Raw genomic sequence first — 14,883 nt, 5'->3', positions numbered from 1 at the left:
GTTCTGTGTTCACCAGACCTCCACACTAGTCTGTGTTCACCAGGCACAGACCTCCACACTGCTCTGTGTGTTCACCAGGCACAGACCATCACACTGCTGTCTGTGTTCACCAGACCCAGACTTTCACACTACTCTGTTCACTAGACCCAGACCTTCACACTGCTCTGTGTTCACCAGACCCAGACCTCCACACTGCTCTGTGTTCACTAGACCCAGACCTCCACACTGCTCTGTGTTCATCAGACACAGACCTTCACACTGCTCTGTGTTCACTAGACACAGACCTTCACACTGCTCTGTTCACTAGACCCAGACCTTCACACTGCTCTGTGTTCACTAGACCCAGACCTTCACACTGCTCTGTGTTCACTAGACCCAGACCTTCACACTACTTTGTGTTCACTAGACCCAGACCTTCACACTACTCTGTGTTCACTAGACCCAGACCTCCACACTGCTCTGTGTTCACTAGACCCAGACCTTCACACTGCTCTGTGTTCACCAGACCCAGACCTTCACACTACTCTGTGTTCACTAGACCCATACCTCCACACTGCTCTGTGTTCACTAGACCCAGACCTTCACACTGCTCTGTGTTCACCAGACCCAGACCTTCACACTGCTGTGTTCACTAGACCCAGACCTTCACACTGCTCTGTGTTCACTAGACCCAGACCTTCACACTTCTCTGTGTTCACTGGACCCAGACCTTCACACTGCTCTGTGTTCACTAGACCCAGACCTTCACACTTCTCTGTGTTCACTAGACCCAGACCTTCACACTGCTCTGTGTTCACTAGACCCAGACCTTCACACTGCTCTGTGTTCACTAGACCCAGACCTTCACACTGCTCTGTGTTCACTAGACCCAGACCTTCACACTGCTCTGTGTTCACTAGACCCAGACCTCCACTACTGTTTGATAATAGACGTAAGGACATAGTACATAGCTGGTGATGCACTTTGTTGGTTTGAAGGAGCATCTAAGAGTCCATGAAAAGCAGTTTATAAAACCCATGTGTTTTTATTAAAACCTAATGGCCAGAGTTGTTGCTTCTTGAGTGGCCATGGCTTGAGGATCATGTCAAATGATGTGTACAGGTACAGAATCAATGTAATTCCTCTATTCATACTGTAAATGTGAAACGGTCTACATGTTAGCTGACTGTGTCCTTGTCCACAAATGCACCCTATTCCCTATGTAGCTCATTACTTTGGACAATGGCTCTGGCCTTGTGCACTAAATAGGGAACAGGGTGCATCCTGTATGACACACCTTAGAGATGCTGTCTAAGCTGGGTGGTCAGACAGGATCACTGGACCACTAGAGAGGCTGTCTAAGCTGGGTGGTCAGACAGGATCACTGGACCACTAGAGAGGCTGTCGAAGCTGGGTGGTCAGACAGGATCACTGGACCACTAGAGAGGCTGTCTAAGCTGGGTGGTCAGACAGGATCACTGGACCACTAGAGAGGCTGTCTAAGCTGGGTGGTCAGACAGGATCACTGGACCACTAGAGAGGCTGTCGAAGCTGGGTGGTCAGACAGGATCACTGGACCACTAGAGAGGCTGTCGAAGCTGGGTGGTCAGACAGGATCACTGGACCACTAGAGAGGCTGTCTAAGCTGGGTGGTCAGACAGGACCACTGGACCACTAGAGAGGCTGTCTAAGCTGGGTGGTCAGACAGGATCACTGGACCACTAGAGAGGCTGTCTAAGCTGGGTGGTCAGACAGGATCACTGGACCACTAGACAGGCTGTCTAAGCTGGGCGGTCAGACAGGATCACTGGACCACTAGAGAGGCTGTCTAAGCTGGGTGGTCAGACAGGATCACTGGACCACTAGAGAGGCTGTCTAAGCTGGGTGGTCAGACAGGATCACTGGACCACTAGAGAGGCTGTCTAAGCTGGGTGGTCAGACAGGATCACTGGACCACTAGAGAGGCTGTCTAAGCTGGGTGGTCAGACAGGATCACTGGACCACTAGAGAGGCTGTCTAAGCTGGGTGGTCAGACAGGATCACTGGACCACTAGAGAGGCTGTCTAAGCTGGGTGGTCAGACAGGATCACTGGACCACTAGAGAGGCTGTCTAAGCTGGGTGGTCAGACAGGATCACTGGACCACTAGAGAGGCGACTCCACGGTCACCACATTAATGTGTTCCAATCAACAGCTCCTTAGAAACACATTGTGAAATGGACTTCATGAGTGTGAACTGAGGAGAGTGAAGATAAATCCCACATAGCGCTGTCCCTCGACTCCTCGCCGGACACTAACGTCTGTCAGTCAACAGAGGGAGAATAAGGTAAGAGTGCCTCCCAAATGACACCCTATTCCCGGAATAAAGCTCCATTTGGGACGCCCTCGACAGGATGAGGGGGTCTGCGTTCCAAAAACAACACGGTAGGAGAGGAGAGGAGAGGAGAGGAGAGGAGAGGAGAGGAGAGGAAGCCCATTGTGTCATGACAGATTGGTCTAACTTGGGGAGGAGGAGGTCACCTCTCTGACAAGTTTGGAAGAGCCGAGAGGAGATGAGAGGGGAGGGGAACTGGATTTTAGTTGGAGACGGAAACTTAGTCTGCGTACCAAATGGCATCCTATTTACTACTATTAGTGCACTGTGTAAGGAATAGGGAATAGGACACTATGTAGAGGATAGTGAATAGAGCACTATGTAGGGCATAGGGCACTATGTAGGGAATAGGGTGCCATTTGTGACACAGAGTGAAGATCACAGCTGCAGTTCAGGGGAGAAGTGGTGGTGTCACCGTCTCACATAATTAAGATGGACTGCTAGGATACATTTTTGGGATCTCTTTGATATTTCTCATGGTGTAAATGGTTCTATTTCTCATGGTGTAAATGGTTCTATTTCTCATGGTGTAAATGGTTCTATTTCTCATGGTGTAAATGGTTCTATTTCTCATGGTGTAAATGGTTCTATTTCTCATGGTGTAGATGGTTCTATTTCTCATGGTGTAAATGGTTCTATTTCTCATGGTGTAGATGGTTCTATTTCTCATGGTGTAAATGGTTCTATTTCTCATGGTGTAAATGGTTCTATTTCTCATGGTGTAAATGGTTCTATTTCTCATGGTGTAAATGGTTATATTTCTCATGGTGTAAATGGTTCTATTGCTCATGGTGTAAATGGTTCTATTGCTCCTAGTGTTTATGGTTGTTGGCTGAGAGCCACCTCACCCTCCTCAGATATACAGGAGGATGACTCCTCTCACTTAACTCCACATAATTCACAATACTTATCACGTTGACCTGAGAAACCAGGGAGGAATTCTCTCTCTCTTTGTGTGAGAGTCTGCTGACAGTCTGCTGACTGTCTGTCAATTCAATTCAATGGAAGGGCTTTATTGGCATGGGAAACATATGTTAACATTGCCATAGCATGTGAGGTAGATAACAAAAGTTAAATAAACAATACAAATTAACATTAAACATTACACTCACAAAAGTAACATTTCAAATGTCATATTATGTCCAAATAGTTCACTGTGTGCAAATACTCTGTCTGTCTGTCCATGTTTGTCTGTCTGTCTGTGTCTGTCAGTGTGTCTGTCTGTCTCTCTCTTCTTGTAGGAGCAGAACTACAGGTTAGGTGGGACACCATAATGTCTCTGTCTCTCTGAGTGGTGGGTCGGCCTCGGTCCCTCTCTTGTTTTTGGCCAAGAGCACCCCCTGCCCCCCCATGCATCCCCCTACCCATCTTTATCCCCCTGTCCACCATTCATCCTGGACTGCAGCTGCAGACACTCTGTGTGACCTCCTCTCCTCTCACAGAGCTCACATTGAGATACTCTGAGTCCTCACCTCACAGTACTAGACAACAAATGAAATATGTAGTTCTTAAATGTAAGGCTTTATGGTACGGTAGCTATAGGTTATGTTGCTATGGCTACAGCCTGCTATTACATGACATCATAACCAATATTGATGTAATGATTTCCTGCCCTGAAGTGACTGCTACAGAAACATCTAGCTACTTCACTCAAATAAGGTTTTCAGTCATCGCACAGTAAAACATCAGTAGCTCCTGTTGTGGTCTAAAATAGTTATCTGTAGTGAGTCTGTTTCCCTCCGTGGGTCAGTGCCTTGGCCTCCTGCAGGAGCCAGAGGATGGGAGGATGGCAAGGTGTGTGGGGTCTGCCTGGTGGCAGGCAGAGTGCTTCATGGGTAGCAGAAGGCTGAGCAGGATGGTTCAGTGGTTGAGAGGCCCTTGTTCTCTTAGAATGTTTCCCAAATGGCACCCTATTCCCTATGTAGTGCACTACTTTTGATCATGTTGGAAACTCACCACATTCACATTCCCATTCATCACATGCTATGGTCGAAAATATGAATGTTTCCAATGTTACCAAGCAAGTTTAGAGCAGGTGCAAGAATGGTTCATTGTTAACTCCTCACAATTGTCAGAAGGCACAAATAGTGACTATACTGCCTCGCTGTGTGTCCATGATGTAACGTGTAGCCCTAACCCGATCTGCCTTGTTTTCTCAAGGCATGTTTACTTTGTTGGGGAAAACATATAAACAAAGATTTTGAGGAAGAGGGTCATGTGCCCCTTCAAATCTATTGTCTCTGTGGAGAGAATCACTCAGGAATAATAAACATGGGCTGGAGAGGCAGCTTCAAACACCCTTAGGGGAAAGCCTTTCTCTCTGTGTGTGTGTGTGTGTGTGTGTGTGTGTGTGTGTGTGTGTGTGTGTGTGTGTGTGTGTGTGTGTGTGTGTGTGTGTGTGTGTGTGTGCGTGCGTGCGTGCGTGCGTGCGTGCGTGTGTGTGTGACATTCAAAATGTGTGTGTGTGCGTGACAGCGTGCATGACAGTCGGTATGTGTGTGAATTCCAAAGTGTGTGTACATGCATGTGCTTCAACATCTGCATTGCTGTTTGGGGTTTAAGGCTGGGTTTCTGTATAGCACTTTGTGACATCTGCTGATGTAAAAAAAGGCTTTATAAAATAATTTCATAAATAATTTGTGTGAGTGAATTCCAAAAATGTGTTTGTGTGAATTCCACAAGTGTGTGTGTGTGTGTGTGTGCGTGCGTGCGTGAGTGTGTGTGTGTGTGTGTTCCAAAGTAAAAGGGGGAAAGCATACCGTGGGGATCCCAGCTCTTCCCAGACCTCCCCTCACCTCTGGCTTCCAAGCTGTGAAAACATGCTAGAGGTTTGTTGGGGTTCGGTGGCCAATAAGGTGTTGATGTATGGTAGAGCTGTCTGAGATCCCAGTGAGCCATTATAAGCGCAGGCTGCTGTCGATAGAGACTAGACATCTTCCTACTGCTCTACACAGATATGGTAGAGTCTATTCTACCAAGATCTACAAACCATGCAGATATGGTAGAGTCTATTCTACCAAGATCTATAAACCATAGAGTAGATTCTAGTCTCCCAAGATTTACAAACCATACAGGTTTAGAGTAGATTCTAGTCTACCAAGATCTACTAACCATACAGGCATAGAGTAGATTCTAGTCTACCAAGATCTACTAACCATACAGGCATAGAGTAGATTCTAGTCTACCAAGATCTACAAACCATACAGGTATAGTGTAGATTATATTCTACCAAGATCTACTAACCATAGAGTAGATTCTAGTCTACCAAGATCTACCAACCATAGAGTAGATTCTAGTCTACCAAGATCTACTAACCATACAGGTACTATGCCATATGACTGATTGGTGACTGACTAGGTTGAGGTGTCTCTTTGTGTCCAATGCAGTAGGTACTCTGAGCCATGCCAGATCTGAGGGTCTTTTTCTTGGGCAGTCTGTCTGGGACTTCTTTAGAGTTCTGCTAAAGCGATACATAGCCAACCAAAATGATTATCCTCTCCCAGCATCAAAGCCCTGTGTTTTTAAAAGGCTTCTTTAACAGCTTACTTCAGGAGCTCTGGCCCCGGCTCACATCCAGACTGGTTATAAAAGCCTGTCTTCATCTTCGCCTCGCTCTAATCTAAACCCCACATCCTCTCCTCTCTCCCCCGACCGACTGCCAGACTGGCCGCTATCAAACACCCAGATATGATGTCTGAGTTTCTCCTCGGAACGCCACGTTTTGAGACTATTGAGGTCATTTGGTTGAATGAATTTGAGGTGGAAAACTGCTGTCATCCAACACAAGAGCCTGACCTTGTTAGTCGGCGAGGCCCGAGGGGACTTTATCCTCCAAGCTCTGCCTGCCTCTTTGAAGACAAGGCCCCTGTCTTTTCTCAACGCTAGCAGCTGATCCATCTTCCCTCTCTGGCGTCCCACTCGGTGTGGTCAACTTAATGGAGTGAACACGAATATCACTGGCAATTATGGGGAGATGTTTGTTATGGAGAGACCATGCAGGGTTTGTTATTTCTACAGATATGTGAGTAGGTTAAGAGAGAGAGAGAGAGATGAGGCTCAGCAGATAGATTAATTACAGAGGAAAGGACACTAGTCCCTGTGGGCTGGCTGTGGTGGTGGAGGCTGGACCCGGTTCTGACTGCAGGCTGGAGGTCACCAGTCCTTGTGGATCTGACTCTGGCAGTGGAGCTTGGACCCGGTTCTGACTGCAGGCTGGATGGACCTGAGTGACCTGGTGGGGGGGGGGCTGTTAGTAATCCTCTGGGCTGGGTCACTCAGGACTGTCAAGTTGCATGAATCACCATTATACATTCAGACAATCACCCCTCCTACTCACCACTCATAAAGACAAAGAGTGGGTTTGTATCATGGTGGTGAGGGATGGGACACTCAGTTTGTGTTATTCCTTTATGTAACCTGTAGTGTAGGAGAGTTACATCCTGAAACCATTTTTACCACACAATGAAAAATTTAGAAGGAAAACAATTAAGAAAAATGAATATATAACTGTTAGATGTGCAAACCTCTTATCTTATCAAAACCCAGAATGCCCTTGTCGAACTTAAAAAGTTGGCTGGACAGACATATTGGGTCGGAGCTCATATCCACTTGCAAAGAATCACCACAAAGTCAGCAGTAATATTCAGAAAGAAAATACTATGAACATACTTTAACCCTGAAGGGAGCAGCTTGAGTTTATGGAGCCTCATTCTGTGTAGCTGTTAGCAAAATAAGCATGACAGGACAGGACTTATCTTGGTCCCTATTCAGTGTCCTAATGACATGACTAACCTACTACCTCTAGTAATATCCACCACTGACAGATGCTATCTCATTTTAAAGGTTATTAGGCTCCTAAAGGCCTGTCTTTATTAAACATCAACACCAGACTGTCTGTGTGTCCTCTGATGACATCATATTCTCATGAAACAGCTGTGTTTTCTCAGAGTCACTTCTTCTGCCACGGTGAGGGGAACACTGAGGGGGAGATCTGCCAAAAAGACTCAAATAGATATTACCCTTTATACTAGTCCTATGGTTGAGTCCCGAATGGCACCCTATTCCCTATATTGTGCACTACTTTTGACCAGGGCCCATGGTACACTACATGTAGGGAACAGGGTGACATTTGGGACACATACTATGATTTCCATGCAGTGGTTCAACATTTCATTACATTGTTGTGTAACTATGGGAGTTATATAATATGTTTCTGGTAAACTGGGGATTGTTGTAGCTGTACCAGGACCTGTCAGGGACCTTTAAACAACGGTTCTGTCACAATCAGGCATTATGGAGTCCTGGGTTAGACTACTGCTCTGACTATCAATCAGGCATTATGGAGTCCTGGGTTAAACTACTGATCTGACTATCAATCAGGCATTATGGAGTCCTGGGTTAGACTACTGATCTGACCATCAATCAGGCATTATGGAGTCCTGGGTTAGACTACTGATCTGACTATCAATCAGGCATTATGGAGTCCTGGGTTAGACTACTGATCTGACTATCAATCAGGCATTATGGAGTCCTGGGTTAGACTACTGATCTGACCATCAATCAGGCATTATGGAGTCCTGGGTTAGACTACTGATCTGACCATCAATCAGGCATTATGGAGTCCTGGGTTAGACTACTGATCTGACTATCAATCAGGCATTATGGAGTCCTGGGTTAGACTACTGATCTGACCATCAATCAGGCATTATGGAGTGTTAGACTATGATGTGTTAAATCATTTTATTTAGAATTTTAAAAAATACTTGTATTTTAACAGCAACAGTTTCAACCTAGACTTGTTTTCAACAATCATTTCTACAGTAAGATGTACAATAGGACTGAATTTGTCATCTTCATCTGTACTGTTACTTAGGGCTGCACTATCAGTATCTAGCTAGCTTGCTTTGGGTAACGTTAGCTATTAGCTGGGTACGAGGGGATTGTTGGAAAGAGAAACTCGCATCTACTTCTATGAGAAATCGTGCTCCCTTATTTCTGCTTATCATCACCTGTTATAAAATGACAAAAATGCCTTGCTAGCTGACTTACTCTTCCGCTGTCGAAGCACTGTTTCCTGAAGCATTCTTCCCTGTTCTGAAAGAACTCCCTGGGTTTACCGTCATACTGTGGATGTTTGGTCAGGACGTGTCGTTTTCATTTGTTCGTTTTGAGAGAATCAATACTAAGCACTTCCCTGCACAAAACACATCGCGGGCGATCCTCGTTATTTCTCAAAGTTTGTACAAAACCAAGAGTGAGAAACTCATCGCTGTATTTGCGTTTCATGACGATTGAGCTCAGTCAGAACTTGTGGCTAGTTTGAGTCCATTTGATGACAATGGTAAGTGATGGCGAGTGGGAATGACAAGTCAGTGGCTGACAGCACATCATCTGCTGCTGAACAACAGAGCTGCAGCGTGTGGGTCGCTGAGTGATCTTCACGAAAACGACGAAACACACATCTTCCTCCCATTCGAGCAGCTGCCAAACAGCTGAGACACCGCTGCTAAACAGTGAGCAGTTGCACTTGACCAAATCAATTCCAGTAATTAGTTAAATATTTATACATTTACTCTGACACGTCGATACTCACTATTACCAGGTCCGCGACGCACTTTGGGTCGCGACCCATACTTTAAGAAATGCTGGGTTAGACTACTGCTGACTTTCAAACCAGTTTATGTTGCTCTTCTTTTTGTCCAGTTTACTGCTTTGTTAACATTGTAGGTTTTGGCACCTATTTATATCAACATCAAAGGAAAGCCCTCACCTTAAGCAAAACAGCGTAATATTATTGTCTGCCTCCTCACTGCAGAATGTGATGTTTTCCATAATCAAGATAATAGCTCGACATAATTTACTGGACACTGACTACTACATCAGGCTAAGTAATGCTGTAAGGATCAGCACCATGGACAGGGCTACACAGGCAGGTGAAGTCACCTGGTGAGGGGACCTGGTGCTCCTAAAGTCTTCAAATCTAATGAAATATCATGGGTAGAATCTTTAGTCTCAGTGCTAAATCATTATGAAAACGTTTATGATTCTGGAGAAAAAAATATTTATTGTAATGACCTGACTAGATCATAAAGGAACAATTGTCCAGATAGAGGTTTGAGTTTACGAATGTATGGTTTATTAACCCAACTTCACACAGGCTACTATTTGGCTGTAGCCCACGCCAAATAAATGAAGGATACCCTATAAAACAACCGTGACCTTCTCTTTTGAAGGCCAGACGTAAGAGAGAGAACAATGGCTAAACCTGGTCTTAACTTCCAATGCTCCATCCCCCTGCCCAACCCCCCTCCAAGCCACTCTGCCAACCACCAGGATGCCCGGCATCAGAACATTCCAGGCATTCCCATGGTTGGCAGATAGCTGGTTGATTGGCATGGCAGATGCCGCAAACACTGGGTACTGGTAAGTACAACACAACCAACTAATAGCCTAACACATAACACACAGCTGTCTGTGCGGGTCGCTGCAATATTTTAGTGAATCTTTATTTTGACAGGGAGTCCCATTGGGACCCAGGCCTCTTTTTCAAATGAGCCCTTAAATTGTTGGCAAATCGCAATAAGATTTAAAGTCCAAATGTATGGATGTTCCTGGATCCTGGTACTTCAGTTTGGCCCCTAACATGTCAAACAGATGAAATGAAATGCTTGGTCAGGACAGGTCACAGTTAACCAACCTCTGTGTAAGTAAGGTATGCCCTAAGGTGTCTCCCTGTCTGTCCCCCAGTCAGAACAATGATTCACTCTGAGCCCTGGGCCCTGGCTGGACGCTGGTTTCAATGAATGGTCACTGGTGTTGTGACCTCTAACCCTGCCTGCCCTCCTGCTTCCTGCTCCCCTATTGGTGCTCCTGGGGATTCTAGAACCCAGAGAAGGTAATCCTCTTACTATGACACAAGATGGATATTGTTTATTGTTTACCACCCCCACATCCTGGTAAATATTTCTTACAGACAGAGAGGCCTTTTATATAGAGGAACTGTCCTCCAAGAGTTGCAGAATTTCCTCTGCACTTCAGTTTGCTCCTCAATTCACCTTGGTTAGAGGGCGAGGTAGCAGCAGTGTTAACCTTTTATATGGGAGCCCACATTTAGCCTAGGCTACAACTTTAACCACGACTAAGTATTCATACTGTATGTTACAAAATGGAATAAATGTGATTGACTTCATTCATATTTGATTGCAGTATTTATGAGATAGCTGTTTTTTGTTTAGATTTCTGTATTATGCTAAATTACTGTAAATGAGACATCACTTTTATAGCATGGGGGAATATCTTCCAATTAGAAACGCTATAGAGCAGGGATCATCAAACTAGATTCAGCCAAGGGATGATTTTTGGTCGGGGGGCCGGAACATAATTACTAATCATTAGTAGACTGCAAAGTGACCCCAAGAAGCCCAAACAGATATAATATTTCACTAAAACGTAATCATTTCAAACCTTGCTTACATTTGTATTGATCGCATGCGAGGAAATACTTGGGAACAGTATTTTATGTCCAACAATAATAAATAAATAAAAATATGAATAAATAATTTTAAAAACGTGCCAGTTGGGGAACCCTGGTCTAGAGACTATAGACTACAGGAGGGCAGCTCTCCAGGAACAGAGTTGGAGTTAAAACCTACAGGAGGGTGTCTCTCCAGGAACAGAGTTGGAGTTAAAACCTACAGGAGGGTAACTCTCCAGGAACAGGGTTGGAGTTAAAACCTACAGGATGGTAGCTCTCCAGGAACAGGGTTGGAGTTAAAACCTACAGGAGGTTATCTCTCCAGGAACAGGGTTGGAGTTAAAACCTACAGGAGGGTAACTCTCCAGGAACAGGGTTGGAGTTAAAACCTACAGCAGGGTAACTCTCCAGGAACAGGGTTGGAGTTAAAACCTACAGGAGGGTAACTCTCCAGGAACAGGGTTGGAGTGAAAACCTACAGGAGGGTATCTCTCCAGGAACAGGGTTGGAGTTAAAACCTACAGGAGGGTAGCTCTCCAGGAACAGGGTTGGAGTTAAAACCTACAGCAGGGTAACTTTCCAGGAAAAGGGTTGGAGTTAAAACCTACAGGAGGGTAACTCTCCAGGAACAGAGTTGGAGTGAAAACCTACAGGAGGGTAGCTCTCCAGGAACAGGGTTGGAGAGCTCTGCTCTAGAGTCTAGAGATAAAGATAACGATAGAGGAATATGCCCTCTTGTGGACAATGTAGTTACAGTCTTCTCAAGAGAGCTTCAACAACACTGATGCCCATGTAGAATTGGAGTTTCAACAACACTGAAGAATTGTGGCTATAGAGGACTATGATATTGTTGGACTCAAACGCATCTCTAGTTTCCAGAATAAGGGGCTAAACGTAGTACTGCAGTAGCCTAGTCAACAGAAAGTATGGGCTAAGTCTCATATTAATACATAAATACATGGATTCCAGTTAAGGACACATTTCAATGCCCTTAAAGAAAAAATATATCGGTATACTCTCATCCAGGATAATTCTCATCCAGGATAATTACCTCGAAAACTGTTTAGGCAAATTAAAGGTTGGGTCAGCAGAGGGTTTCCAGTTGAATGTTTACAGGTGGTGTGTGTGTGGTCAATTGGATACGCGCCACTTGTGCGCATGAATGAGCCAGCGTATAATGATCATGTTTATCCAAACTAGAGGAATATAAGAATAACGTTTAGATATTCATCGTTTGGCTCCATATCGTGTTACTGTTTTACTTTAGTGTTTCATTTCATCTTGAATTACAACATGGTGCATGGCATACGTTGAGTTAAAATCTAGATTGTTTGTTGTGCATAAAAACAAATATTGCATTCAACGCTTAACCTTATTTATGTTTTACCTAATAGTGTCATTACACATAAGCCTATTAAACGAGATTAAAATCAAACAAAATGTGTTGCTTTGATAAACCTGTCCAATTTATATTCTAGGCTATACAATACCAATCCCGCCATTGATGAAGTACGCTTTCAGCGGTCTGCGACTTTGTTTTCAGCAGACCATGCAGCGAGAGGAGTTCCTCATAGTTCCTTGCTCGCGCCCACCCCTCTTTACACGTAATATACTTTATTGGCCAATCCTCTCTCTCTCCAAATCTTTACGCCATACAGGCTATAAGAACTCCGTAACTTTCTCAAGTATCAGAAAACATTTCTTGTCTCGGGATCCCATGTATGGATACTTTATTATTGGTGTCTTCAAAGGCGGTGAATCGAAGGCGCAACTGGAATTAACCGTTAAGTTGATGCGAGGATCATTCGGACTGACTGTCGCTTGTCTGTCTTCTAACTGAGCGGTGATGTCTGAGGAAATGACCGGGGAAGAGTCGAGCTCCCCAGGCTCTCCACTAGACAGTCTCAGCAACAGTGAGGGGGAACTGGATAGGCAACCGAAGAGATGTGGGAGGAAAAGGACATCAAGCAGGAAAAACGGGGAGGATTCAGATAGCCCTACCCCTGGGAAAAGAGGGAAAAAGTCAAGCAGCAGCAGTCCACATTCTTTCGAAGACCTACAGACGCAACGAGTCATGGCGAACGTGCGCGAGCGGCAGAGGACGCAGTCACTCAACGAAGCTTTCTCGTCTTTGCGGAAAATTATCCCCACTTTGCCCTCAGACAAACTGAGCAAAATACAAACCTTAAAACTTGCTGCCAGGTACATCGATTTCCTGTACCAAGTTCTGCAGAGCGATGAATTGGACTCCAAAATGGCAAGTTGTAGTTATGTGGCTCATGAGAGATTAAGCTATGCGTTTTCTGTATGGAGGATGGAGGGCGCTTGGTCCATGTCAGCATCTCACTAGCTCACGGCCGAAGAGCTGTAGTCCAAAATGGTATGCTCTGTTTTCCAACTCATTGTCTTACTTTTTAAGACCGTACTACATAGCAACCATTTCAGTTGATGTTCGTTGTACAAAAATGGCTAAATACAAAAACAATCACTTTAGGCCTATGGGCCTACTACATTTTTTTAACAGTATCAGCTTAAATAGTGTTCTACTTTAATAGACTATTGTACTTTCCTGGATCTGTGAGTCATACTGCAGACACAAACAAGTCTAGGTTGCTGTGTTTTGTTGAACTTTTTCGTAGTCTGGGGTTAATAATTAATCGTCTTTTTATAAATGTTCTGATCTGCAGGTGACAGCTGATTCTGCTTATCAATATGACAACGGGGCAATTCTGGAGAATAATGCTGGAAACACACAGAGCTGCGGGTTATGGGAGCAAACTTTGACAACTATTTAAAACCAGAGGACAGGGCGTGGGGAGAGCACTTTGCCTGGGAAAGGCCCGCTTTTGGACGACCTGGATCTGCATTCAAGTGCTAGGCTACTACACTACTACATTCTGATATACGTTAGTTTTTTTTATTGTTGACGACGAATGTTACTTGGAAATGTATGTTTTTATGCATGTCTTTGACTCTGTGGACCGTATTCTGTGGAGGTTAAAGGGCAGCATCGACGCATTTGTCTCAGTTTCCGTGTGAGACTTTCGATGAGGACTGACTGCGGTATTATAGGCTAATGGGTTGAAATAATGTGTCGCCAACCTGTGCAAAAAGAATTGAGGTTATTCTTTTCAGAATACATTTATTTATTTATTGATGACACATGTTACATGAGGAATAGATATTATGTCTGAAATGCATTCCTATTTTTATTATTGTTGTGTAAATAATTGTATATTTTCCGCAATAAAGTAAATGATAAAACAAAATTATTGCCCTTTTTACTTCATTAATTAAGTTTTGGTTACTTCATGAATTAAGTTTTAACCAAACAAATATGGTATGAATATACAAATCTAAATGTCGTAGGATCGAACAACTGTCAAATACTTTAGTAAGTCCCTCTTTTGATGCAAACATGCAATGTTATGCAGCAGAGTTATCTGATGGGCTACCAGTTAGGCTACTTCGACTTTTATTCTGACACAAAGAGTTAATAAATTGTCAGTAAGTCTTCACATTGAAGGGAATGTTTATAATGTGTCCTGCTCCAATCCACAAGTGGACCATGCTTAACATTCACATTTACGACAACAACTTTCGCAGAGATCATTCAGTAAGAGGGGTGTATGAAATGTGTTAAAACTGTGTCCACCTGGGAAACGTTTCACGGTTGTTTTTGGCATGGTCTTATAATCAACATAATCACGCTTCATCTTAAACCAACATACTCCTGAAATGCCTCCGAATATCGTATTTCTCTCGACCCAATGGGACTGAGGGTTATGAAAGACTAAATAATCATAATATTTATTATGTTTGTTTTGTAGTAATGAACGGACATTGTTGGAATAATGTATTATTCATATTATTATTATTATGAACAATATTATTATTATCCTATTTGTAAAATAAACCAGACTACTACTTTAATTATTATTGTATAGTAGTAGGCAAACTTTGCCGTTTATAATTGTGTGGCAATACTTTGTGCGTCACTAAAGCCTATAGTGTTGACATTTGCTAATATTACATGTGCCTGATGAATGAGGTTATTC

General features: G+C 43.9%; 1 protein-coding gene across 1 annotated transcript; it reads left to right on the top strand.

The window, feature by feature from the left end:
- The first annotated feature begins 12,429 nt into the window (after positions 1-12,429).
- Positions 12,430-14,085, top strand: twst2 (Twist-related protein 2). Its single transcript, NM_001140940.2, has 2 exons — positions 12,430-13,205; positions 13,513-14,085. The coding sequence occupies exon 1, from the start codon at positions 12,672-12,674 to the stop codon at positions 13,173-13,175; it is 504 nt and encodes a 167-aa protein (NP_001134412.1). The 5' UTR covers positions 12,430-12,671; the 3' UTR covers positions 13,176-13,205; positions 13,513-14,085.
- Positions 14,086-14,883: the final 798 nt, after the last annotated feature.

Source organism: Salmo salar, chromosome ssa02 (assembly GCF_905237065.1).
Source record: "Salmo salar chromosome ssa02, Ssal_v3.1, whole genome shotgun sequence".
NCBI classification, from domain to species: Eukaryota; Metazoa; Chordata; class Actinopteri; order Salmoniformes; family Salmonidae; genus Salmo; species Salmo salar.
The sequence above is the reverse complement of the archived record's forward strand: the minus strand, read 5'-3'. Positions and strand labels throughout refer to the sequence as shown.